General features: G+C 36.0%; 5 protein-coding genes across 9 annotated transcripts in view; 2 read left to right on the top strand and 3 right to left on the bottom strand.

Annotated features, from left to right (window-relative positions):
• Positions 1–1365, top strand: part of LOC104817449 — a 3132-nt gene extending 1767 nt beyond the window's left edge. For both annotated transcript variants that reach the window (XM_010546655.2, XM_010546654.2), the window contains exons 4-6: positions 5–29; positions 381–676; positions 839–1365. In XM_010546655.2, the coding sequence (XP_010544957.1) occupies positions 5–29; positions 381–676; positions 839–1168 (651 nt within the window). In that variant the 3' untranslated portion in view covers positions 1169–1365. The remainder of the gene's footprint in view (positions 1–4; positions 30–380; positions 677–838) is intronic.
• A 117-nt stretch (positions 1366–1482) lies between these two features.
• On the bottom strand, positions 1483–5598 carry LOC104817448 (DUF724 domain-containing protein 7-like). Of its 3 annotated transcripts, none has more exons than XM_010546649.2 (8): positions 5029–5598; positions 4361–4780; positions 3830–4267; positions 3415–3514; positions 3171–3322; positions 2967–3060; positions 2657–2815; positions 1483–2421 (listed from the first exon to the last, which is right to left on the bottom strand). In XM_010546649.2, the coding sequence occupies exons 1-8, from the start codon at positions 5479–5481 to the stop codon at positions 1754–1756; spliced, it is 2484 nt and encodes an 827-aa protein (XP_010544951.1). In that variant the 5' UTR covers positions 5482–5598; the 3' UTR covers positions 1483–1753. The 3 variants fall into 3 exon arrangements, with proteins under 3 accessions (XP_010544951.1, XP_010544954.1, XP_010544955.1); XM_010546652.2 differs by having other exon boundaries at positions 2967–3057; XM_010546653.2 differs by having other exon boundaries at positions 3171–3280.
• A 4702-nt stretch (positions 5599–10300) lies between these two features.
• On the bottom strand, positions 10301–11857 carry LOC104817447 (transcription factor MYB108-like). Its single transcript, XM_010546648.2, has 3 exons — positions 11617–11857; positions 11377–11506; positions 10301–11235 (listed from the first exon to the last, which is right to left on the bottom strand). Exons 1-3 carry the CDS (start codon positions 11768–11770, stop codon positions 10710–10712), a joined length of 810 nt encoding a protein of 269 aa, XP_010544950.1. The 5' UTR covers positions 11771–11857; the 3' UTR covers positions 10301–10709.
• A 6345-nt stretch (positions 11858–18202) lies between these two features.
• LOC104817444 (galactinol synthase 1-like) lies at positions 18203–19777 on the top strand. Of its 2 annotated transcripts, none has more exons than XM_010546646.2 (4): positions 18203–18541; positions 18617–18937; positions 19116–19250; positions 19381–19777. In XM_010546646.2, the coding sequence occupies exons 1-4, from the start codon at positions 18203–18205 to the stop codon at positions 19606–19608; spliced, it is 1023 nt and encodes a 340-aa protein (XP_010544948.1). In that variant the 3' UTR covers positions 19609–19777. The 2 variants fall into 2 exon arrangements, with proteins under 2 accessions (XP_010544948.1, XP_019058482.1); XM_019202937.1 differs by having other exon boundaries at positions 19116–19267; positions 19381–19524.
• Positions 19778–19873: 96 nt separating this feature from the next.
• LOC104817446 (ADP-ribosylation factor 1) lies at positions 19874–22062 on the bottom strand. The gene is made up of 7 exons (XM_010546647.2): positions 21950–22062; positions 21329–21485; positions 21096–21166; positions 20551–20670; positions 20313–20431; positions 20136–20217; positions 19874–20045 (listed from the first exon to the last, which is right to left on the bottom strand). Exons 2-7 carry the CDS (start codon positions 21474–21476, stop codon positions 20040–20042), a joined length of 546 nt encoding a protein of 181 aa, XP_010544949.1. The 5' UTR covers positions 21477–21485; positions 21950–22062; the 3' UTR covers positions 19874–20039.
• Between the last annotated feature and the right edge of the window lie 2854 nt (positions 22063–24916).

Below are 24916 nucleotides of genomic sequence, written 5' to 3'. Positions count from 1 at the left end.
GCAGGAACTTTCCCGGGGATCTCCACGAGGTAGGGACAGGATAGGGTACTTTTACAGAATGGATAGAGAACTGGTAATTGTCTGTAGTCTGTCTTTGCGGAACATTTCTTCGTTTTTTGTCAGTAATATTTTTGTTCCTTAACTTTCTTTTGCAGCTAAAGGTAAGTCAATATTTTTTAGCGTTGTGTATGATACTAAAGTAACCTCTGTTGGTGTTCCAAATGGCTTCGACATTCTCCGAAATGATCTTATTTACTGAATGTTTGCTCGAAGTCCAATGGTTGGTTTCTCTGATTGAAGATGAGATCACTTCTTACTGTAGCTGTTCTTTTCGCCAATGTCTATATCAAGCAGTTAACATATTATTACATTTCATGAAGCTTATGGTAGTGACAGAGCTCAGAGCCGCTCGAACCATTCTAAATCTCCTGGAAAGCCCCGATATAGTGGATGGGATAAGCCTTATGGTAGGCCAAAGCCGGATATGAATGGTTATAGAACTGACAGATGGGATCATGAGAGACGGGGCTCTGATATTCAGTTAAGTCATCAGCTTGAACGACCCTCTTTCCCGCAGACATTAGAAGAGCTAGAGCTGGAATATAAGAGAGAGGCAATGGAGCTGGAAAGGGTTCGTGATAAGGACGAAGAGGAGGAGAATAACAAGCATCGTGAGGTAAGGGATCCAGTGACTGATGAATTTCTTGGTAGATGCAAAAAAAAAACGAGTTTAGATGATTTCAGTGACGGCATTCTTTGAGAACTTGAGCAAGAAAAGTATTCACATGTTTACTGGAATTTCAACTTTCTGACAGTTGTTTATGCGAGTTTCTTTTAGGCGATCCGGGAAATGAGAGAAAGCTACACGAAGAAATTGGCTGTGCTAAGGGAAATGAATGGAAAACAATGGGAAGAGTTCCTTCAAGTTGATGCTCAGAGGCGTCGTCAGCAAATGTCAGCCTTGAGTTATGGTAGTTATAGACAGTTACCTTATGCCGAGTTTGAGGGTTACTCTCCCTATGGTGGAAGCAATTTGCCTACAGATTCCAAGAACAGGTATCCAAACCATGTGGAGAACTATCCTCCGATGCAGCATCACGAAAATTATGGTGGTTTTCAACGCCAGAGACGTGAAGACTATTATGGGAAACACTATAATCGTTATTAGACCCCACTCCAAGTCTGTGTTTGGTAAGTTAGTTGTTTCTCCTTGTCTTGAAGAAGACAAAATCTGCTGTTGTTCTTGTTATTGGAAGCTTCACTCTCTATCTAGGGCTGATATACAGATACAAATGTAGCAGAAGATTTGCCATTGTTTCTGTCTTTTGTGCTTTGGCCTAAAAGCTTGTTCAGGGTCTGCTCTGCTGGATTTGGGTTTTATGGTGAGAAGATTGAATTCTCATTATGGTAGCTAGTGGCTTTGTGGGTATAATTAATTAAAAAAACCTTTTTAAAAAAATATATATTTTCACAGAATCGAAAAGCTAGAACAAAGCATTTGCAATGTGGAATGGAATGGGTGACAAAAGGCATAACACTTCAAAAAGGGTCTATCATAATACCACTGCCTACCAACACAACTAATGCAACTGCTGCGAATCCTAGTTCGTAAGAACATGATCAACCCTGTCTGCCGCGGATTGCCCAAAAGGATTATAGTCCTAAAGGTTACACCATACTTCTTGTAAGAGAGCCTTATCTACAATCTGGTTCCATTTTCAGATCAGATGTGCAGATTGTAGTCTCTCCGGCTCTACTTTAGATTGGTGTTCCAAGGGGCGTGGACGGTTTTCTGGAACTCGTGTTCCACATTCTGGATTGTCTGATCGAGTACCGCTTCTTGGGACTGAAGCCGAGCTCTGTCATTATCCATCGACTCCTTCAGCTTCATCAATCCCGCTTGTTGGCTCTGCAGTTCAAGAAACTTGACCCTGACAACTTCAATGTCTTCCTCGCACTTGCTCCTTTTCTTGTCACACTCCTCCAGCTCTCTCTTGAGCTCCTTTAATCTGTCCAGCGTCTCAATCTGCTTGTCTTTGATGGACATCAGCTCGTTGATTCTGCATAGAGGCGATGCAACGTCGAATCCATGTTTCTCGACATCGAGAAGGCACTGGTTGATGCTCTCGAGGGTGCTTCTGGGCTCGTCTAACTGCAGTTCGTTGACCTTCTCGAGCAGCCTGGAGAAGGTAACCATCATGCCGATGGCTGACCCTTCGCGGTACTCTTCTCTGGTTTCGAGCAACGGACTGAAATGCGGTCTCTGTGGTACGGTTTTGAAGACTTCCATCCCTTCGACGGTCTCCCATATTGGCGACCTTTTTACAAACGGCAAAACTATTGCCGCATCTTTCATCGGGGTTTCAACAAGGCCAATCTGATTTTCAACCGGAGAGTTGTTCGCTGCACTTGAGGATAGCCCTGAACCATATCAATGTTATCCGTCATGAACATTCCTATTGTCATCAATACCAATGCCGATTTCAGTCCAGTCCAGTTCAGTAATGCTACTACCAACGTCAGTTCAGCTAACTTCAGTTCAGCTAACTTCAGTTCAGCTAACTTCAGTTCAGCAATACTAAAACCAACTTCGGTTCAGTTCTGGTCAGAGATACTGACTGATACATGTGGAATATAGATATATTAGAAGACTTACTTAATTTCTCAGCAGCAGAAGATGAATTCACTCCGACCAATGTAGCGATCAATGTATTGAGGCACTGATCATCATCAGTCACGGCATTATTGCTATCTTCAGTTGCAGCCTCGGTATCACCAGAAGCTTCAACTGTCTTTTCATCGGACGTGTTTTGATCTACAAGTTTACCCAACATCGATAAAAAAAGGTTTCACGGAAACAAACTATAACATAACTTGATGCAATAAACATACTTTGATCATCATGCATGTTTTGCAGGAGTTGGCATATAATATATATATGATTAACCATGAAATCCAATACCTACCTGTCTGACAAAACTCTGGGCTTGTGATTTTACGTGGTCGGCCTCTTTTCCTCTTTTGAATGTTGTTGCTGCTGTTTATCTGCTCCTCAGTCTCCTGCATAAATTAAACCTAAATAAAAGCAGACAAACATTGCGAGGGTAAACTACTTTCACGAGATCTAGAGAGTTAACAAAGCTAAGTATGAACTGGTGAACTAATTTCACCTCCACTCTTTCTGAGTCATTTGTCGAGCCCTTCTCTTTCCTTTTCGTCTGAGGTGTTTTCTTCGGAGATGTTTTTCCTCCGGGAGTGGCCTCTGTTTTGTTTCCCAAAGCTGCTCTTATGCCAATGACGACGGGTGAATCAATTTCTTTTGCTGGAAATACGTTTCATAAACCCACTTCACGATGCTAAAAACAGTATCGCCTTTGAAAAAAAAACGTTTAGTTTCTATGGAAGATCACTCACTTGCTGTCGTCGCTCGTTGGACTTTGTCAGGACTCTTCCCATTCGTCACAGCATTAGCCATCTTACCACCCGATTGCCGAGTTACTTGCAGTTTCTTTCTCTGCACATAATTATTAAATCAATGAGTTCAAGAAGCATCCTACGAACAATGAGTACCCGTCCTCTCATGGGGAGAATACAAGGTTTCCCGCCTCAGACCGTCACTACCAACCAACTTAGAACCGTGTATTCGACAGGAAAAGCTCTCATGCTGCAAATGAAGCCATACTTGACAAAACAAGAGGATGATTAGGAAGAAAACTTAAAGAAATTTTTCATGACGATACGAAAAAAAAACACTATAAAAGAATTTCAATAAAGTGAAAAAAAATTAAAAGGATGGATTTGCACAAGAAAGGAGAGATATTTAACTCACAGCTGCAACTTTGCTGATCAAAGCTTCACTTTCAATGGAGGTTTCACTGTTTGCCATTGCCCTACTTGTACTTGTTGTCCTTGGAGTGGACAAACCATGATGAGCTTGTTCATCAACAGGTGTTGTGTTTTGAACGTTCTTTGCTCTATTAGTAAAGACAGAAGCTTCGCCCTCTCCATCACATCCTCCATTATAAAACTCTGTAGAACATCTTCTTAACTTCATTTTCTTTGCCGAGGACACAGCATAGCTTTCAATGACGACAATTGAACCATCTCCCCGCTTCTTTTTTAAGCATTTGGAAGGAGTCCTCCTTCTTTTGGTTTTGCTTTGGGCGGCACTTTGAATTCTCTCGGGCTCGACAACTTGCTCAGAGTTGTCGGCGTTTTCGTTGATGTGCCCTGATTGCGGTGGAAGATCTGGCAGAGGAATACTAAGCTGGAACACAAAACAAAAATACAATTTTTTTCAGTTTTAAAACCGAATTGAAATACCATCGAATTCTCTGCAACACGAAAAGAAAGAAGATACCTTTGGTTCCATCTGCCACGACCCATCTTTCCATTCCAGAGAAGGCCTTAGATCAGAGTGATTGAAATCAAAACTCTCGTTCGTACTCTTGAAAAACACTGTGTATGTTTTCCCAGCAAGAACCCTAGTGATCACACCTTCACGCCATCCCCGAACATGACATACATCAACAAGTTCCAGTAAAGCATACTCTCTGTCCTTACAAGGCATAGGTGTAGGTCGGATACAGCGTGAATCAACAACACTCAATATCATGGATTCTGCATCAACACCTTTCGTCAAAGACTTATGCTTCACATGGAATGTTCCACCCTCATTCTCCTTGATAATTACCGCCGGAATCCAAAAGTCGCATAGATCTTCTGAGTCAGGCCTCATCTCCACTGTTGTCCCGCAGCTAAATGCAGATTTTTTCAATTGCTTAAAAGGGGAAAAAAGTGAAACGGGTTACTGAAACGGAAGGAAAATTCATGGTTGGGTACAAAGGAAATCGATGAATCATAACTCAAGGTGATCACATTCATACGACAACAGCATGCAGACAGTGGAGGAGTACAATACTTTGCAGGAAAACCAATCGTAAAAGAATCAAACTGAAAACTTGTTCATACGAAATCAATCGACAAGAGAGGAACGGCTATTAGGTCGAGAAACCACAAAAAAGGTACCTGCTTTTCGATTCGAGTCCAATTGCCGTGGATCCAATCGAAATGAGCCCGTAAATCCTTGCCCTCGAACTCGATAACATCAGGTGGGTTATCGAAGTAGATGACATACCTTCCACCCTCCAGAATCTTCATCACCACCCCAGTCCACCACCCATCTCTGTAGCTGGCATCGACGACGTCTCCTTCCTCGAACTTCTCGACGGCGGCGACAATGTCCGCCGGCGGCACCGGTCGGATGAAGCGCGGGTCGACGGTTTCTCGGAGGGGAGTGAAATCGTCATCGGCGAGCAGCGTCGAGTAGCGGACCGAAAGCTTCTTACGCTTCGATTTGGAAGGGGTTTCTTCGAGAACGGCTACGTACAGTGACCCTTTGAAACCATCCTCGTCGGAGCTCACCTCCACCGTCGAGCCTTTGGCGATGCCACACTTTGTAAGCTCTGTGTCACGCAGCATTTTTACTTCTATTTTATGCCTTTCCCTAAACCCAGAAACTGGCGTCAAACGCCGCTGATCGCAAAGGGTTAAAGGGCTCAACAAAAGAGAGGGAAAAAAGAGAGAGAGAGAGAGAGAGAGATACCCTTTTTCCGTCTGCGAAGGACTGAAGATTGAAATTGTTTGACGTGAAATTTTTTAAAAAAAAATCAGATAATTAATCGGTTGATATGATTGATAAAGAAAATTGGAAATAAAATAATCTATTGGGCATATAAATTAACGTGCAGAGATATCCCAAACCAACCGTACGGACTCCAACACTAACCATAAACCGGTCCGATTAAGATTCTGCCAATGAAGAAGTAAGTTTGGCTCCTGTTGATGCGGTGGTGTGTGTAAAAAGATTGTGCCTTTACATTGGAATTAGAGATTTTAATGGGTTGTCAAAATGGGTAACTTAAGCCGTTTGGATCAATAGATGTAATGGGTTGGGTTTAGGGTTTAGGGTTGATATTATATTCAAAACTAAAGGGGTTGGATTAACCCAATTAACTCATTTAAACCCAATTAACATATTCATTCTAATTGATTTATTAATTAGCATATTCAGATTTGGATTGTTTAAATTTGGATTTGTTTTTTTATAAAAATTCTTGGTTCGATTCGTGTTGGATTCACATTTAGTTTTTACATAGAATTCTGATCGCTTCATATTCGATTCAAATTCGTACATACTACATAGAGTTACCCTCTATTTAAAATCGGTTTTTATATATGATTTCGGTCGATTCTTACTCTATATCAAATTCAATTTTTACATATGATTTCATTCGATTCGATTTCGAACATAGGACATTCAATTCGAATTCAATTCGATTTCGGTTTTTACATATGATTAAGTTCAATTCCGAATTGATTCAAATTCGATTTTTATATAGGATCTTGTCTGATTCGAATTCATATATATATATGATTACGTGAATTCGATTTTAATATAATTTTGTTCAATTACAAGTCAGATTTTTATATAATCATATAATTTAGATTAATTGTATAGTGGGTTTAATAGGTTTATTGGATAAATCCATTCAACCCATAACCCAAATGGGTTAAACCCATCTAATCCATTTAATAAAATTAACTAAATAGGTTAAACCATAAAGTATTATTATCGGATTGGGTTGGGCTAAACCATTTAACTCAATACAATTGACATCTCTCTACATAGGAGAGGAGAGAGTTACACAGAACTCACGGGCACATGCACGTAAACATGGAACTGCTCTGACCATCTCCCCCAAAATTATGTATTTATTTATTTATTGTTTTTTATAATCCAAAATTTCATCGTGCATCTAACTCAACTACGATTTTAAAAGATTAATAAAATCCATATCAATGCATTTCTTCGATTGGAGAGTCGAATTTGGATTGGGAAAGATAAAAATATTTTTATTGTGAAAATCCTTGACTAAAAAAAGTATAATTTGATTGGAGGTTTTGGGAAATTAAGATTTTGAATTGAAGTCTTTTAGATATATTTTTCATAAGACATAAGATAGTACCGTTTTGCTATATATATAAGTTTTTTTTTTCAGAACTTTATGGTAAGGATGAAAATGGATGTGGTAAATTTGAAGGTTAGAAAATGTCACCAAAAGATTCTAAAAAGAAACAAGAAAATGATATATATGTTAAAATGAAAAAATAATTATGTGATGGGAGTAAAATAAGTTTTGAGATATGATGGAGAATAATCATGGATACAATATCATTATGCCAAATATTGTGTATCTGATTTGTTTTAATTGTGTCTATATTTCTTTTTTACTTTATTTTTTATTTTTTTTATAAATATATATTTTATTTTTATTGTAATGTAACGAGAAGAGAAGAAGAATAGATATAATAAAAGTAATTTCGTTCTTTTTTATTTGTCTTTTTTTTTTATTTAATTTCTGCAATTATATATATATATATAAGTAAACCATAGGATAAAAATCAAGAAACCCTTTACGTACGTGGACGCTATAAAGGTTGTCGAACAATCTTTGACTGATACAAGAAGGATTGGATAGGAAAATTTCTTTTTTTTTCTCCTCAAGAAACATTTCATTCTCGTTTCGTCCAACTTTTATCAATTTCAGCAACGGTTGTTAAGACTTACAAGCGCAAAATCACAGACACACACACATATATGTTTGTATATATATATATATATATATATATATATATATATATATATATGTGTGAACCCATTAATTGGTGCATATAAATGCATGCGTTAATATACACACACGCACATGCACATGCATATGGCGTCGTTAGTGTTGTTCCTCAGAGCATTGATGAGCTGCCGTCTCACGCCCGGCGAGGCTCCGTCCCCGGAGGTGAAAAATTACGGAAATACCCCAGGGGACGAGACGAGGAGGAGAGTACTTACCAGCTTGTCGCGTCGGGACAAGAACGAATTCAACGCCGAGACGATGCATGGAAGCAAGATCGTGGACGGAGGGTTTTCCTGGAAAATCATCGAGAATCATCTTTGGATATGATCATGCTTCCAAGCACATGACTGATTGATTCATCGTAACAACTGTAAAAAGTAAGTTTCTCAGTTGTATAAAGTTTTACTGTCAATATGTTACCATATCAGATTTCCACGTCCATCTCGAATGGAATCTATATCAAAGATGTTAACTTCAATTGTCGTCTTCTTCTATGGTGCGTTGCTAAATTGGGCCACTTGTATATGGGCTTGATATTCCATATGATTATAGGAACTCATGGGCTATAAAAATTCGATTTAAATAATCGAAAAATCCAATGTAAATATCCTTTTATAAATGTTTGAAAAAAACTTAATTATTTCTAAAGTTCTGCTTTTAAATATTTGTATCTATGTAATTAGTATATTTGGGCATCCAAAAAAATACTGACCAAATATCCACAAGTATTATTTTTCTGAATTTGATTTGTGATACATTTCGATAGACATATGTAATGTTAGTTAATATATATGTATATATATGAGTGCGTGTGTGTGTATATATATTATGATATTTAAAATAAATGATCCTTCTAGATGTGAGATGCCTCGGATGATAAACTGAGCTTAAGCTTTTTAAATGATTTTATGACCCTTTTGAGAAACAATAACAATTGACCGTAAATTAATTGAAATTAATAAAAATAAGAAAGTGGACCGTAAGCAATGACCCAACAAAAAAACTGTAAATAAAATCAGAAAGTCAAAAGCATTTCCACCCGGTCGGAATGTCGCCTTCTTTCACACCTATAAAAAAAACGATTTGTTAACTAAACAAATCTTAATTATTTCAAAACCAAATATATATTATCTCTTTGTTGTTTTATATATATATATATACATACACATGTTGCATGTTCACATGCATTTGGCAACTTGTGTACTTTGACCAACCAATCGAGTCAACAACTATAATATAAATTTCAAGACCGAAAACCCACGTTTTTTAATTCAATACCTAATTCTAATGATGAGCTCAGAACCAACTGCAATGCCGTCTTTGAATGTTTCTCGTTTTATTTCAAATGTCGGACCAAATTAACATTAATGGTGCCTAATGCCTATAATGTGATGTAGAGTGAGTCTGAACTACCGACAGCATTCCTTTTAAACGAACTCAGCAGCACCTCCGTGTATATATATATATAAAAACTAATTGATATATTTTAACCTATTTAGTTATATTATGGTTAAATCGTATATAAATATCTAAACTTTTATAAAAATTTCAGATAAATACTTGAATTATAAAATTTTCATATAAATACCTGAACTTATCTAAAATTCTACATAAATACTTAGACTTCTGAAAAACTTCCAAATAAATCCAAAATCTGTTAATGACATCACATATTTTTATTTGAAAAATACCTGAAATTTGTATTTATTTGGAAAAAAATTTAAAATTCTAGATATTTATATAGGATTTTTAAAAGTTTAGATATTTATATGGAAGTTTTATAGTTCAGGTATTTATATAGAATTTTAATAAAAATTTAGATATTTATATGTTATTTTCTCTTATATTATATATTTTTTTTTCAAGATTCGTATTTCATTCCTTTAAAATCACTACAAAACTGTTCCAACTTTTACAAAATGCAAACTAAATAGCCACCATAACCTATATGTTGTTAGACGAAATATAACCGCATTCACGTTAACTAAATAAACGTCGGTGATCAATTATTAAGAGGATTTCAATAACCTATTAAAAGTGAATTTCATAAATATATAGGGGGGAGGGGATTTAATAATTTTATTCGAATTTTTATAAATTTTATAAAAAAAAAAATAACTGTTTTAATTAAATAAAAATGGGGGCATGTAAGTAGGCCCGCTTTAGGGTACAATATCAGCAACCATGCATTACTAGAGACATAAATTAATAATATCGGTTTTAGACCCCAAAAAAAAAAGAATATCGTGGATGTGGGATGATAAACCATGCTTATTAATAAATAGTTTCATATTAAATGAATATCTAATGGATTAGGGATATTTTGTATGAAAGCTGCCGGTATTTAAATTACTATTTGTCTACATATTTTGGACATAAAAATCAGTCTAATTAATGAAGTTGCAAAATCATGATTAATTACGTTGAAAAAGAAAAATGTAATAATAATAAGGTAAGAGAAATACATGTATTTCAAGGTTTGCGGCCGTAAGTGCTTCGGTCAGGGAGGCCGTGGACCGATTGTGCACCTCATGGGACCGGAAACACCCGTGACTTGACTCAGTTCCAAGTCCCAACACAACATCTTCACATAATTTTACACATATAACAAAAGTAATTAATTACTCAATTCGTGTTTTATTTAATAAAAAAAAATCAAGATACTTGTGTATCATATCCATCTGTCCACGTGTCCTCTCAACAAGCCGACACAGTCAAAGATTTGGTAAGACTAAAGCATAAGAGAGCAATGATTTAATTTTCCTGGTAATTAATTACGAGTTACGTACATGTGATAATTCACACACATATATATATATATACACGTCAGTCTCCTTGCGCGATGAACGGAACATAATCAGACAACAAAATTAAGAGGAGGACGGCATGAAGTCAGTTTCCGTATACCAAGCCGTATCTAAAATGGCATCACGCAAGATATACGAACGAATGGCTACACCAAACGTGACGCAATTGAATTCTTCGGGAAAAGTATTTTATTTCTTCAACGCTGAAGATTTAGTTGTACGAATACGATGTTTGGTCGCACAATTGGTCCTGTAAGCTCCAAAAACTGTCGTCTTTCCACAATTTCTCCACCTCGTCCCCACTATAGCTCCAATCACATAATTCATCCAAACCCGATTGAAACGGGTCAAGACCCGACCCGTTCACATGACCCTGATCGGGGAATGTCGAAAACTGCGTCTCCAGCGAGTTCGACGAGGCCGCCGAGAACTCCGACGCCATGAACTGTTGGTCCGCGCTCATGAATTGATCCAAACCCGGTTCGGACGTCGGGGCGAAAACGGGTCTACTCGGTTCGGTGACGGCGGATTCTCCGGTTTGACACGTGGAAGCTGATGACTGGGCGTGGATTCGTTCGAGTAACCTAGGCATCCAGACATTTCTCATTGTCTCCTTGAAGAGGCTGCTGTCAACTTCACATCTGAGGTGTTTGGCTTGTTTCTGAACTCGAGTTCTCCAATAATTTTTTATTTCGTTATCTGTTCTTCCAGGTAGATACTGGGCAATCTTCGACCACCTAATTTATCAAAATCCGTACGGAAAAATTTCATCTTTTTTGCACAATTTTTGGAACTAAACTCATTACAAATTAACACTTTTGGATTGTGATTATAATATAATCGAAGACATGCATGGGGAATATAAAGACCGACCGTACCTGTTTCCCCAGACAGAATGGAGTTTGAGGATCAGAAACTGCTCTTCGAGAGTGATGTTTCCTCGTCGGACGTCTGGACGCAAATAGTTTAGCCATCTGAGTCTGCAACTCTTTCCAGTTCTCTTAAGCCCTGCATGCATGCACACATTCGTCCATGATTACATACATATATATAACCGTGTTCGGAGTGTGTGTATGTATGTATATATATATGTACTCGAGGGTGTATAGAATCCGTACCGGAGAAGCGAGCGATGTTGTTCCAGCGACCTTCGCCGTGAACGGAGACATAATTGATGAGGACGGCATCTTCTTCCTCGGTCCAAGGACCTTTCCGTACGTCGGAATCTTCATCGTTAGTGGGAATAACTGAATTTTGTTCGTATTCTTCCATTGATCTTGTTGGCTACCAGAGAGAGAGAGAGAGAGAGAGAGATTAGGGAGATCCGATGCTTGGGGAGATTTGGATTAGATAACATGTGATTAAGCATTATATAGGGAAACCGACAAAAGGAATCATGGAGAAAAAATATTTATTAAATTTTTGTGGGGTTCTGTTCTATGTTGAAAGAAGTCGGAGGTGGAAGAGTGATTAGGACACGGCACAAGCGTGTTTTTTTTTTAATATGTTTCCCTTGTTCATGTTTCTAAAGCATAACTTTGCTACTAATCTATGTGTTTTATTTTAATTAATCGCCCATTTCTCCTTCTTTTCCCTAATTTTAAATTGATAAGTTTGACCCTTTGACTTCTCCTTATCTATAGTAACACGCACTCCTTTTCTTTTTCTTTTTCGTATATTTTTTTTTGCCCCTCAGTACGCGCAGACGTGCCACAGCGACTGCCCTATGCGTTTTTATTTTGGACAAATAGTTAAGTTTAGTTTTTTGGTCTAAAATATAAAATTTTATATCAAAATCATTTCAAAAAGTCGTAATTACACGTACACACAATTTAGGGATGGATGATAGAGATTTCGTGCCAATAAAATATTGATAAAAAACGTGTCTTAACACTTTCCCTTTATTGTGTTTGAAAAACGTCTATAATTCTAATTTCTTTTCATTTAAAGGGAGATTATGTATATTTAAAACCATATTATTGGGTGGAATTTGTTTGTTAGTGAAGCAACATTAATTGTAACAAACAAAGAAAGAATACAATACCATCAATTTATTGAATTATACATTATTTACTTCTAATTGTTTCGAATATTGATAATCGATTACTGTTTCACTATTGACATTTTAAAGCAAAAGTCAAATAAGAAATGGTGTTAGGCGAGTTTAGGGACTTGCTTTTGAAACTAAAGTGCGTTTTTTCAGACAGAAGAAAGTCAAAGATACGTCTTCGCTCGCTCTGTTACTAACTTAATTATTATGACTTATTTAGTCTAATTCATTATTAGTCTAAGATAATTTATAAATCAACTAAATTCGATATATAAAACAAACATAAAGAAAATTCAAAATGTTTAGGATTACAAATATTTTCGAATCTAGATTGTTTAATTTTCAAAATTACACAATAGTTTATGTTATAATTTAGTCCAGATCCTAGATTTTAACCATTTACATGTATAAATGCAAAACCGTAAAAATTCTGTACGGGCTATTTATCATCCTTAATTAAAATATATTTTCAAGATATATGATCAAAGGCGTCGTAATATGGTCGTTTTGAATGCGTCAATTTTTTTTTATAATCTGAAAGTTTACCGGAATTTATGTCTAATTATATCTCTAAAAAAATAGAAGAAGTTCATGTGAATATTTATTTTCCATATTGTAAGACATATATATATATATATATATATATCATACTATAAAGAATTATTCCGTTACTAGAAATTCTTGATTTGCTCTGGGTCCTCTAGACAATTAGCTGGAAATGATTCTCTCTTTTAGCTTTTCGATCGTATCTATTTCTAGAACTAAATGCATTGCACCGAAGAATCGCACCTGTGGTCGAATTTGAGTTAATAGTATTCTTGATATCACATATCCTAATAACACAAATTTTATTTTTACTATACAAACTAATTCATATAAAGTTTTATATTATTTAACCAGTAATCAAACTGATTTCTTCTATTTGTATTATCACGTTATCATTGATCACAATAATACTTTTTTTTTTATAGATCTACCAAAATCCGAACATTAATGATATACGTGATAGTTTAAAATTTCATTTAAACTCATCTTAAATCACAATCATCTATATAAACAGTTTTCTTACATCAGAGCGAGCATGTATGCGGAAATAAATTCTGAAACGAAACATACCTCCATCCATTGCATTGAAAATAGTTGAGTTGAAATCCGAACACTTTGGTGCTTTTGAATCTCTAGCAATACAATACTGATAGTGTATTTCTGTATGTTTTGTTTGGTTTAGACACCAAACATGTTATCCCTATTTATTATTTTTTCTCTATAAAAAAAACTAGTATCAGGTGGTTATCACGTAGTTAACACAACACGGAGAAAATATCAGACCATTAACATAATGGGAAAATATCAGACCATTCGAAGAAAATATCAGTTTCTGGACTGATTTACCTCTCACGTATGTGTTTTATACTCATGTACGTGGGTTTGGATTTTCTCATATCCGCGACGAAAGTCCTGCCCGAAGGATTGTAGGATAGGGGTTTCCAATGTTATAAAAAAACATGGAGAAAATATTAGACCATTAACATAATGGGAAGTTAAATGTAAAATTACTTCCAACAATATCCCTACAGAATCGAATAGATTCTCGTTTCCCATAGTTTATGCTGATACTTATCTCGTAGGGACCGTTCTTTCCATGGATTTTCACAACTATATATTATAAAGTCGTAAACCTTTTGATGTTAATTAATATATATAGACGAAGATATTATGTACCGGTCTTTTTGGTCAAAAAGATTTCAAAGGAATTTTGGGTCCGACCCACCGGGGGTAATATTCGTTCATTGTTATTCTTGGAAAAAAAAAAAGAGGCAATTATTAATTCTCATTCCATTTTCAAATTAATCTTCAAAGCATATGAAGTACATGTTATGCTATGTTTTATATATAATCATGTTTTGTGGTATTTTGAATCCCACTAAAATATTACTTAAACACTTGATCGATGTGTATTGTATACATATATAATTCCCACGTGGTCAATTTTGCATATCGCGCCTTGGTTTAATTAGTCCGATTTACATCTGGTTATATATATAATCCCGGTTTGATTTGATATATTTTTTTAACGAACATCACTCGTTACAACGTTCACGTTCTATAATTTATAGTTCGATGGATCCACGCAATATGGGTTATATAAAAGACATATGTATTTCATGAATATTTCTAAACTAAGTACAATCCCATTTTTTCAAATGCGTCAATCGAAGTCATTTTTTTCTTTTTGTGCATAACAAAAAGATCGGCTCAGATATCTGGATGGATACATAACATTACATGACACTATATGTTATATATATATATATATATATAAAGATTATTTTGTGCAAGTAATTATTGAATTTGCGACAGTAGCAGCCTCCATGGTTATCGGAAAGCCACTCCTTTTCATTTTCAAAATGACCAATCGTACATAAAAGACTTGATGGCTTTAGTGTATAATCACGTGTAAAGACACGTGTCGGTCCATCTTAACACGGCGAACAAAACAAGCGATGACGTGTCGATTGACCAACGAGCAAATATAAGTGGAGAAAAAATGGTTAGATATAGGTTATTATCATCGTGATGTTTTGGTTGAAAATGGTGAGGGCAGTGAATTAGGGAACCGTTCCAATATTGCAATAACCTTTTATTTTCGCTTTCATTTGTCACACCCTATTCATTGAATTGTTGCATCAGTTGACAATGTGTGGTATAATTTGGGTCCATGAAAAGGTCTTGATGTGTCATGTTAGATGATTTATGAAGAAAAAAAACATAAGCTTTTGAGTAATTAGGGTTAGGAGAAAATGACATAATTATTTAACTTGGATTTTTTTTTAAAAAGGTCGAAAGATTTCCAAATATAGCATTTTAAAAAGCTAACTAAACACATTTTCCGGTCATATATTGGAAAGTCCAAACATTTGAATGTTTTGTATGGTTCCTATATAAATTATCAACAAAAACTCAGATCGTAAGAATAGTGTATAGATACATATTATATATCAGTCACCCAAAATCACGATTATTATGCATTACTATATGTAATTTAGCAATTAGTACGAATTAATTCACCTTCACGAGAATTTGGAGGGTGGAAAAGGACATGACTTTGGTATCTAAAGTGGCAGAGTGGTGGTAGGGCTCAAGCTCGAAGACATTATGATGTCTTAAAAGTAAACAGACAAAACACACACACACACACACATAATCTCTTTACTTACACTACACGGCCCTAATTCTCTCTTCTTCTCCCATTTGCCATTAATTTGCACATGTCGAAATCAGATTTGACACGACATAATCAATGTAATATAACACTCAACGGGATCGCATTTTTAAATGTATTTACTTTGCAGTTTAAATTTGACAATATCTGAATATGGGTGCTACAAAATATATATATATATATATATATATATATATATATATATATATATGATGATCCTAAAATAAAAAAGAGAATTTTTTACAGACAACGTTTGTGTTGTAAATTTATGAATTAATTAGTAAATATTTTAAAGTTGTTTAGAATTGCCATTTTTTTTGTTATTGTAGAAAATCCCAAGAATAAAAAATTACATATTCGATTACTTCTTTATTTCTCCATTTATTACATTCTTTCCCCTTTTGGTTGCCCTAACACGTAACCATACCTATTTTTAATTCACTTATTTTTTGTTAACAATCTTTATTTATAAAAACTTGGCAATATATATATATATATGAATACATGATCAAAATTACACTAAAAAAATATTTTCGTGCACATAATAACTAGAAAAAATAATTATTCGACATTACGAAAAAGAAAATTGCAAATGCATCCTGATATATTGTGGAACTGATGACGTAGGGCAAATGACGTAGAGAGAGATGACGATGGGGGAGGTAAGGTAAGCGTGTCCAATGGATGCGGTCAAAAGGAGAAATTCTGGTCAACGCGTATCCATCGGAAATCTAGGTTTCCATATACATGATTCTGTTCAAACTTCAAAGTGTGTATCGCGTAATACAAACTATCAGGATGTATAATAATCACGGTGATGGTCGAGTGGTCGTTCCAAGGTGGGGAACCATCGCATACCGAGTGTTCAATCCCGCATGAGGGGAAGAGACGTAATTTTTGGATCAAAGATCCATATAAAAAAATTGTTTTCGGATAATAAATTTACCTAATCAACACGTCGAAAGGTAGCAGATAGAGTATTCCATTATAAAAAAATGATCTATAATAATCACTTCGACTCATTATTAGGGCGAATCAAAGATTAAAATTCATAATTCGGATGGATTATATATCAAATAGCAAAATATTCGACTGTTAGTATATACATATATATATATATATATATATATATACATGTTATATGTGAAGTTGCTGACAAGCGGGCGGAGACAAGGACAGATACAATGGTTCCAATAGACTGTGATATTCCGTTTGAATGAAACATTGATAATTAAGATCAGCGTGTCTACCAAGTAAGTGGTCCTAACAACATTTTCTTTATGTTTTCATAAAACAAAAAATAATCATGGAATAAAGTAGTTTGATATTTGAAGTATCTTTGGACCGGTTTGATACTATCTTATAATGAAAGGTTTCCAAATCTAATCTTGATCGTCTATTCGATGCCGAAAGCGATGGAACTTGATCCTTTTTCGTTTAGTTTTATTAGCAGACTTGTTTGATTAGATATACAAAATAATATTTATATTTATCTAACAGTTGGTAGTCCAATGGTTGAGAAGTGATAAAATCATTTTCAAAGTTTTAGGTTCAATTCCACTGGTGGGAAGAGATGTAATTTCTGAACCAAAATGATTCATATGAAGAGACTGATCCCGGATTTATGGTGAATGTAGTCGGAGCGAAAGTACAAGAACCATCTTTGTTATAAAAAAATATTTATAGGATCTGAATTGTTGTGCTCCAAACGAAATTATATATATATATATATATATCTGAAGAGAATAGATTCAACTCTTATATACTATATATATATATCATTTATCTCTCGGTTTTAATTATTTTTTTTCCAACAAAAAAAAAGAAGAAATGGACAACTAATGTACGTAACGTTTACGCAACAGAACATATAAAAAACCCTTTTGTCCAAAAACATTCCCCATGGCCGTGGATGAGTGTGAATCGAGACCCGTCATTTTCGCGCAAAGTTTGGAGGGGAAAAGAGAGAGATTTAGAAACCTCGAAATATAATAATAGAATAGTGATTTTGATTTTGATAAATATCAGGAGAGGATAATATTAATATCGCCCGTTCATGCATGGATTAATAATAACACACACAAAAAAATGTGTAAACGGGCCCAATATTCATAGAGGCCCAATGGTCAGGTAGGCCCAACTTTATGGGAAGTCATAGTCCATTGAAAATGTCTGCGCTCGGAACTTGCCTTTTGAGACCTAATTAGAAAAAAAATAAAAAATAGAAGGGTATATACTACCAAAGGGTCCCACAAAACCCAGAACCTTCCCTCAACCTCTATTACCACCGTCCGATCACCGTTCGGACACGTGTACGGACCAGATCCCGCGATCGCGGCCAAAGAAAACTCCAGTTTTTTCGTACTCAACGGCTATATCAACCCCCCCTCCCCCCGAGTGAGGTGACAGACTCAGCGACATAATTCTTTAAATGGCACCGGAGCTTGTCAACACCTCAGTCGCCGGAAAACCAGCCGCCGTGACGAGGAAGCCCGACGGCATTCCGGGACGGGCGTACGTGACGTTCCTCGCGGGAAACGGAGACTACGTGAAGGGAGTGGTGGGTCTGGCGAAAGGGCTGAGGAAGGTGAAGTCGGCTTATCCACTGGTCGTGGCGGTATTGCCGGACGTACCGGAGGAACATCGAAGGATACTGGAGGAACAGGGTTGCATCGTCCGAGAGATCGAGCCAGTTTACCCGCCCGAGAACCAGACCGGGTTCGCCATGGCTTATTACGTCATCAACTATTCCAAGCTTCGTATCTGGGAGGTATCTTTCGTCATCGTTTTTTCCCTTTTCCTGTTCGGAAGGTTTCCATATAAAAGCTTTATATGGTATGTGCAGTTTGTGGAATACAGCAAGATGATCTACTTGGACGGAGACATTCAAGTGTACGACAACATAGACCACTTGTTCGATCTGTCTGGCGGCCATTTCTACGCAGTGATGGACTGTTTCTGCGAGAAGACGTGGAGCCACACTCCTCAGTATAAGATCGGGTACTGCCAACAATGCTCGGACAAGGTCCAATGGCCCGGCGAGCTCGGCGACCCGCCGGCTCTCTATTTTAACGCCGGAATGTTCGTCTTCGAGCCAGACCTCGACACATACGAGGATCTCCTCCGAACCCTCGAGATCACACCTCCAACTCCCTTCGCCGAACAGGTACATATTTAGAGGGTTTTCTTTATAATTTTTTTTAAAAAAAAATATAATATCTGATATATGTCAATTTGGGAGAACATTTATCATAAAGTCTTCATCCAACTTTGTATGTGATGGTTTCTCGTCGATTATATTGTATGTTCGGAATAATCGTGGATGTGTTTTGTGGCGGGTGCAGGACTTTTTGAACATGTATTTCAAGAAGATATACAAGCCGATTCCGTTGATATACAATCTCGTCCTGGCCATGTTGTGGCGTCACCCTGAAAACGTCGAACTCGGCCAAGTCAAAGTGGTCCACTACTGTGCAGCGGTGAGTGGCTTCTTCCAGTAAACTCTCTCTCTCTCTCTGTATATATATCTACACACACATATACATGTATATATATATATATATGTATATGGGTTGGCGATTCTGAAGTTGTGTGTACGATCGAGGGCAGGGATCGAAGCCGTGGAGGTACACTGGGGAAGAAGAGAACATGGAGAGGGAAGACATGAAGATGCTGGTGAACAAGTGGTGGGACATTTACGGCGACGATTCCTTGGATTACAAGAAATCCGTTGCAGCCGGTGACGGAGAGGCAGAGCCCGTGAATCTAAAGCCGTTCATCGATGCACTGTCGGAAGCAGGACAACTCAACTTCGTCACCGCACCTTCCGCTGCTTGAGCTCCACGGTTAAGGGAGGATCTATCTTATATACCGTGAGGAATTTTATATTTTTTTTGCTTTTAGGTCTATGCTCTAATTGTAATTTCCGTTTTCCCAACTGAATCATATATAACAAATGGAGCTTACCTTACAATTCTGATATTCGAATCATAATATCGGCCGACATGATGATATACCGATTTATAAATCATACGAGATTACCAAAATACCAACTGCTTCATTTAGAGAAAAATCAGATTTTTCAATTATTAAGGGAAGTACAAAGAGACAAAACATAGTTTGAAATTGAATAACGAAGGAGAGAGAGTGAAGAATGACAACAAATAGTAGTTTCACTAGCAAAGATTACCAAAACAAGCAGAGACAACAGAGGATTCTGACTACTTTATATGTTGTCGAGGTCCATGGCTCGGACACATGCCTCTGGTCTATGCCTGCGCGTTGCAAAATGGATCCACGTTCCATAACCCATTTTATTAAAGCTCAATGAATGAATTTGGAAAAAGAGAAGTTAAGACTGTTACCTTGTTCGCAATGTTGTTGGATAGCCAGTCAAGGCCCTCGTACAGACCTTCGCCCGAGGTGGCACATGTGCTCTGAATGTACCTGTTTCAAGTCCAACCACGGGTTTAGACATGTGTGTGTGTGTGTATATATATGTATCTGAACAAGTGTGTGGCCAATTTCGGCTTTTTGCTCACCAGTGTCGTTGGCGGAGAGAGTGGAGACCGAGCTTGTCAGTGATCTCGGCAGCGTTCATTGCATTGGGAAGATCCTGCTTGTTAGCAAACACGAGCAGCACGGCATCCCTCAACTCATCCTGCCGATGCGGAATTCAGCCAAACAAAAAAGATTGAGCAAAATGATTGCATCTACATATATTAAATTGGTAAATCGTGATTCTTAGAGACAAGATAAATGAGTATTTAATTTGTTCACCTCGTTCAGCATTCTGTGAAGCTCGTCCCTGGCTTCAACAACACGGTCTCGGTCGTTGCTGTCAACAACAAAGATAAGCCCCTGGGTGTTCTGGAAGTAGTGTCTCCACAATGGACGGATCTGGATGATCAAGAATAATGGCACAAAAGTTAACATAAACCGACTATCACATCGGGTAGCAGCGCTTAGATGACAGCAAGAGTGTGTGCAACAAAAGAAGAATGATATATATAATGCAATGTCAACCAGAAAACTATGATTCCTTCGACAATCAAAGGTCCTACTAGAAATTCTGGCAGATAATGATTTAGCTTATCAATTGTAGAGAGCCGGTATATGAGTGTATAATACCAGCACTGGACCTAGATAAGCATATTCAGAGACAGAGTATTAAATATAGATCAGTAGCCATGGTTGGATCCTGCTCATAAGAGAACACTACGACATAGTCACAATTTCACAAATGAATTCCTTTTTTGACATATAAATAAAACTAAACCTTGAATCCAAGCGTGAAAAGCAATAGGAAGTGCATCTGACAATACCTTGTCCTGACCCCCGACATCCCAGACGGTAAAGCTGATGTTCTTGTATTCCACTGTCTCCACATTGAACCCTGATAAAACAATGGTTGTCAGCTCCAGACACTGAATCATTCAGAATCCAGTTAATTGTATTTATAAACCACAATACCAAGATGCAAAAGCAGCCATCCCAATCCAGAATTCGGAATTCATAACAACAGGCAGGATAGAGGAGGATTAGTTATATCACTCACCAATGGTTGGGATAGTGGTCACAATCTCACCGAGTTTGAGCTTGTACAAAATGGTCGTCTTACCAGCAGCATCAAGACCCACCATAAGGATACGCATCTCTTTCTTGGCAAAGAGCCTGCTGAACAACTTCCCAAAAGACAGCCCCATTTTCCGATCCTGTCCACACAAACGTATTCAGATTCAGGATTCAATTCAAATCGCATTTCGACAGATAGATTCATTCAACAACTGAGAAAACAATCCAAGCAAAGCCGGATCCCAACTGTATTCGTAGTTCGGAATCAAATACACATGGTGGTTCCTAAGCACGGATATAATTCCGGTAAAACATCCACATAGTATTCAAATCTGAAACCCGATTTTTATCAAAGCGGCCTGATCCGTGAAACCAACTCAGATCACCACACATTTCAACCATGCAGACACAGATCCAGCACTTCCAAGGAAAAAAAAACATGATAGACACAGCGATTCGACAAGAAAAACGGAAGAACACAACCAGATCTGGAAATGACGAGACACAAACAACTCTCGAGACGTAGATCGCGGAACCGGAAAAAACCAACAGAGGAGCAGTAAACATACAGACGGAGAGAGAGATCGAAAGACGAGAGACTCACCGAAGAAGAACAAGAGAGCTCGAGATCTAGATCGCCTGCCGCTTATGGCCCCTCCTCAAAATGGTAATGGCAATTTAACGTATTCACAAGATTTGCGGAACACAGAAATTCTGATGGCTAGATCGCGTGGCTTAGTTTTAGCCTCGAACTGGTTATTCGGTCCACAGTTTAAGGCCCAACAGCAAATGAAAAACTCGGCCAGTTTCATTCGGGCTTGATCACAGTTTCACATTTCATTATATATTTTGGAGTAAGAAATAAAGATCTGATTTATTTATTTATTTTGATAGTCTGACAGTTGATTATATCTATCAAGAGATTAGAAAAGTCTATGTGAAATCCCTCTCCAAGTGAATACTCGAACCCATATAGATCCGTTTTATTCTAAAATAAATTTTAGACGAGAAAATATAGATCCATGTGTCGGCTAATTAAATACGAATTCTAAGAATTATTTGGGTTTTTTTTCCGAGATAAAAAAATGTGACGATTTTATATAGAAAATGTAACTTGATTCTATTCTTCATTTTTTTGTTTGCGGATGAAATAACAAAAGTTAAATATAGGACAAATAACCCATATAACAAACAAGCCATAATATATTGTAATCAAAATAGAGTAGAAAATTATTAGAACGAATTGTTTATAAATGATTCTATTTTAAATCATTCTGCATAAAATTGCATATACAAATTTTGGAATGGAGGAATATATTTGTTAGTTATATAATTTAATGATATTATGTTACCGTTGCATTTTTCTTCTGTTTTGAATTTGTATTTTTGACAGTGTGTGATTTTCTAATTTCATAATACGCACGAAATTTGTTCAAATCGATTAATATAAAAATATGGGTACTTTTTGTGAACATTTAAAAAGTGAGGGGGTTAGGAGGGAAATGGAAATTGGACGGCGGAGATTGGAGGGAATGTGCACTACCATTTTTGAACTCTTTATTCGATTTGTGTTCATGCGATTGTTTTTGTTAGGCCTTTGATTTGATGGCCTCCGAGTCCCATGCTTCGGCTTTTTGTCTTCGCTCCCCTTTTTTATTTTTGCCCTCAATTATTTATCACTTTTTTTTTTATAACGTGCGAACCTGCAGCCACTAAATTACGGATGTGTATTGGATAAATTTTCGCTCTCGTGTAATAGCCTGCAAACTACACGAAAGATATAAATCAATTTAGATTATCCATAGTTGATAGATTCACAACTGAGGAGACTAAGAGGATTCGAACTCCGACCGTAAAGTTAAAAGACCTAATTTTCAACCAATTCACATGGTATCCTTTGCATAATAATCATCATCATTAATCTTTGAATTGTATATTAAATACTCTATTGTGTATTTTTTTATGAAGGCAAACATTTTTTACGCCAAAATACTCTATTATGTATTTGTACACGTGTACTATACACATTTATACGTATACATACATACATGGGCAAAATAGTAAAAATGTGGGATTTGTATATATTAGCATTTTTACTTACCAACAGGAAAAAGAATGGAGACGAATTCTGTATCGGAGTTATATGCGGGTGGATTCTATATCACGTCTAATAATTGTGTGTTTTCTTTGACAAAAAAAAAATAATTATGTGTGTTTTGTCATTATATAGAAATGCTACACTTTTTCTTTACAATATTTAAATTGGGACGTGGGGATCAGTGTATGCATGATTACTTGGTTTTATTGGATAATTAAACGCGCAAAAACCTCGAATGATGGATAACGAAAGCTAAGAATCTTTTTTTTTTCAAAAGAAAGCTAAGAATCTTGTCCATTAATTTGTTTATGAAATTGAAAAGAATTTTTTTTTAAAAAAAAGTTCATATGTAAGAGTTAATAAATGTTATGTGCTGGTCTGCATATTAAATAGATTATAGATGAATGATTAACTACATTTTTTTAAAAAATAATCTAGTTTCTATATAATTAATGTTTTGCAAAGAAAACTAAGCAGAGAAGTCACTGATTACATCTATATTAATATAGTTCTTTATGTAAAGGTGTAAATAATACAAATTAGAGAACTGCTTTGCCACCGAAATCATGAATATAAATTAGAGAAAATGTATGAATTTCCAAATGCTTTATTTGTAGAATCATGAATTAATATTTATTCGATGTTTTTAAATTTATTTATTTTTATTTTATCAATTAATGATTTCTATATGACTTGGATTTCGTTTTGATTCAGTTTTCAGTAAAAAAAAAGATTATATTTGATTTATTGTTTTTTTTGTTTTCATATATTATTTCAATTTATTCATTGTATTCGCTGTATTTATTTCAATTTAATATATATGTTTAAACAAAAATTGTCACATCTAACCTATTTTTTTTACCGAACTCTTCCCTAATATATAATATGGCTAATATTTACAAACCCTAATATTTATTTCTTTAAATAGTTAAACCCATCTTGAAAAAAAAAATATTTTTCAAAACTATTTTTTGGTTCCCTTCCTCTTTAAAATCCCAATCAAATTTATTTTCACACAAAAAATCACTTTCTTTCTCCTTTAGATTTTTTTTTCCCGTGAGCGTTCGGATTTACGTGACAGATTATTGATAAGGTTTTTTTTTCTGGTCTGAACTTTTAATTGAATTGAAAATTATTTTAAAATTAGTACATTTTCTCATTTATATCCTCAAGTTACCATAATGCCCTCCATGTCCATGCATATTTCCGTGTAAGTCGTATGGTTAGTTAATCAGTCGCGGTACGAAAGACTAAAAGAAAAAGGCTCCAACATATCGCTTTGGCAACAAAGAAAGAATATATTAATCACGAAAGAACTCCTTTATCACTGAACTGCTTGATTATAATAATATATATATTATTAAATGAAAAAATACGCGAGATCGAACATATGATATATCTATGTATATATATATGGTAACTAAGGTATTGATACACAAATATAATGAGAACCCTAACGGATAAATAGGGAAA

This window comes from Tarenaya hassleriana, unplaced genomic scaffold (genome assembly GCF_000463585.1).
Source record: "Tarenaya hassleriana unplaced genomic scaffold, ASM46358v1 Cleome27, whole genome shotgun sequence".
In the NCBI taxonomy this organism is placed as follows: domain Eukaryota; kingdom Viridiplantae; phylum Streptophyta; class Magnoliopsida; order Brassicales; family Cleomaceae; genus Tarenaya; species Tarenaya hassleriana.
The sequence above is the reverse complement of the archived record's forward strand: the minus strand, read 5'-3'. Positions and strand labels throughout refer to the sequence as shown.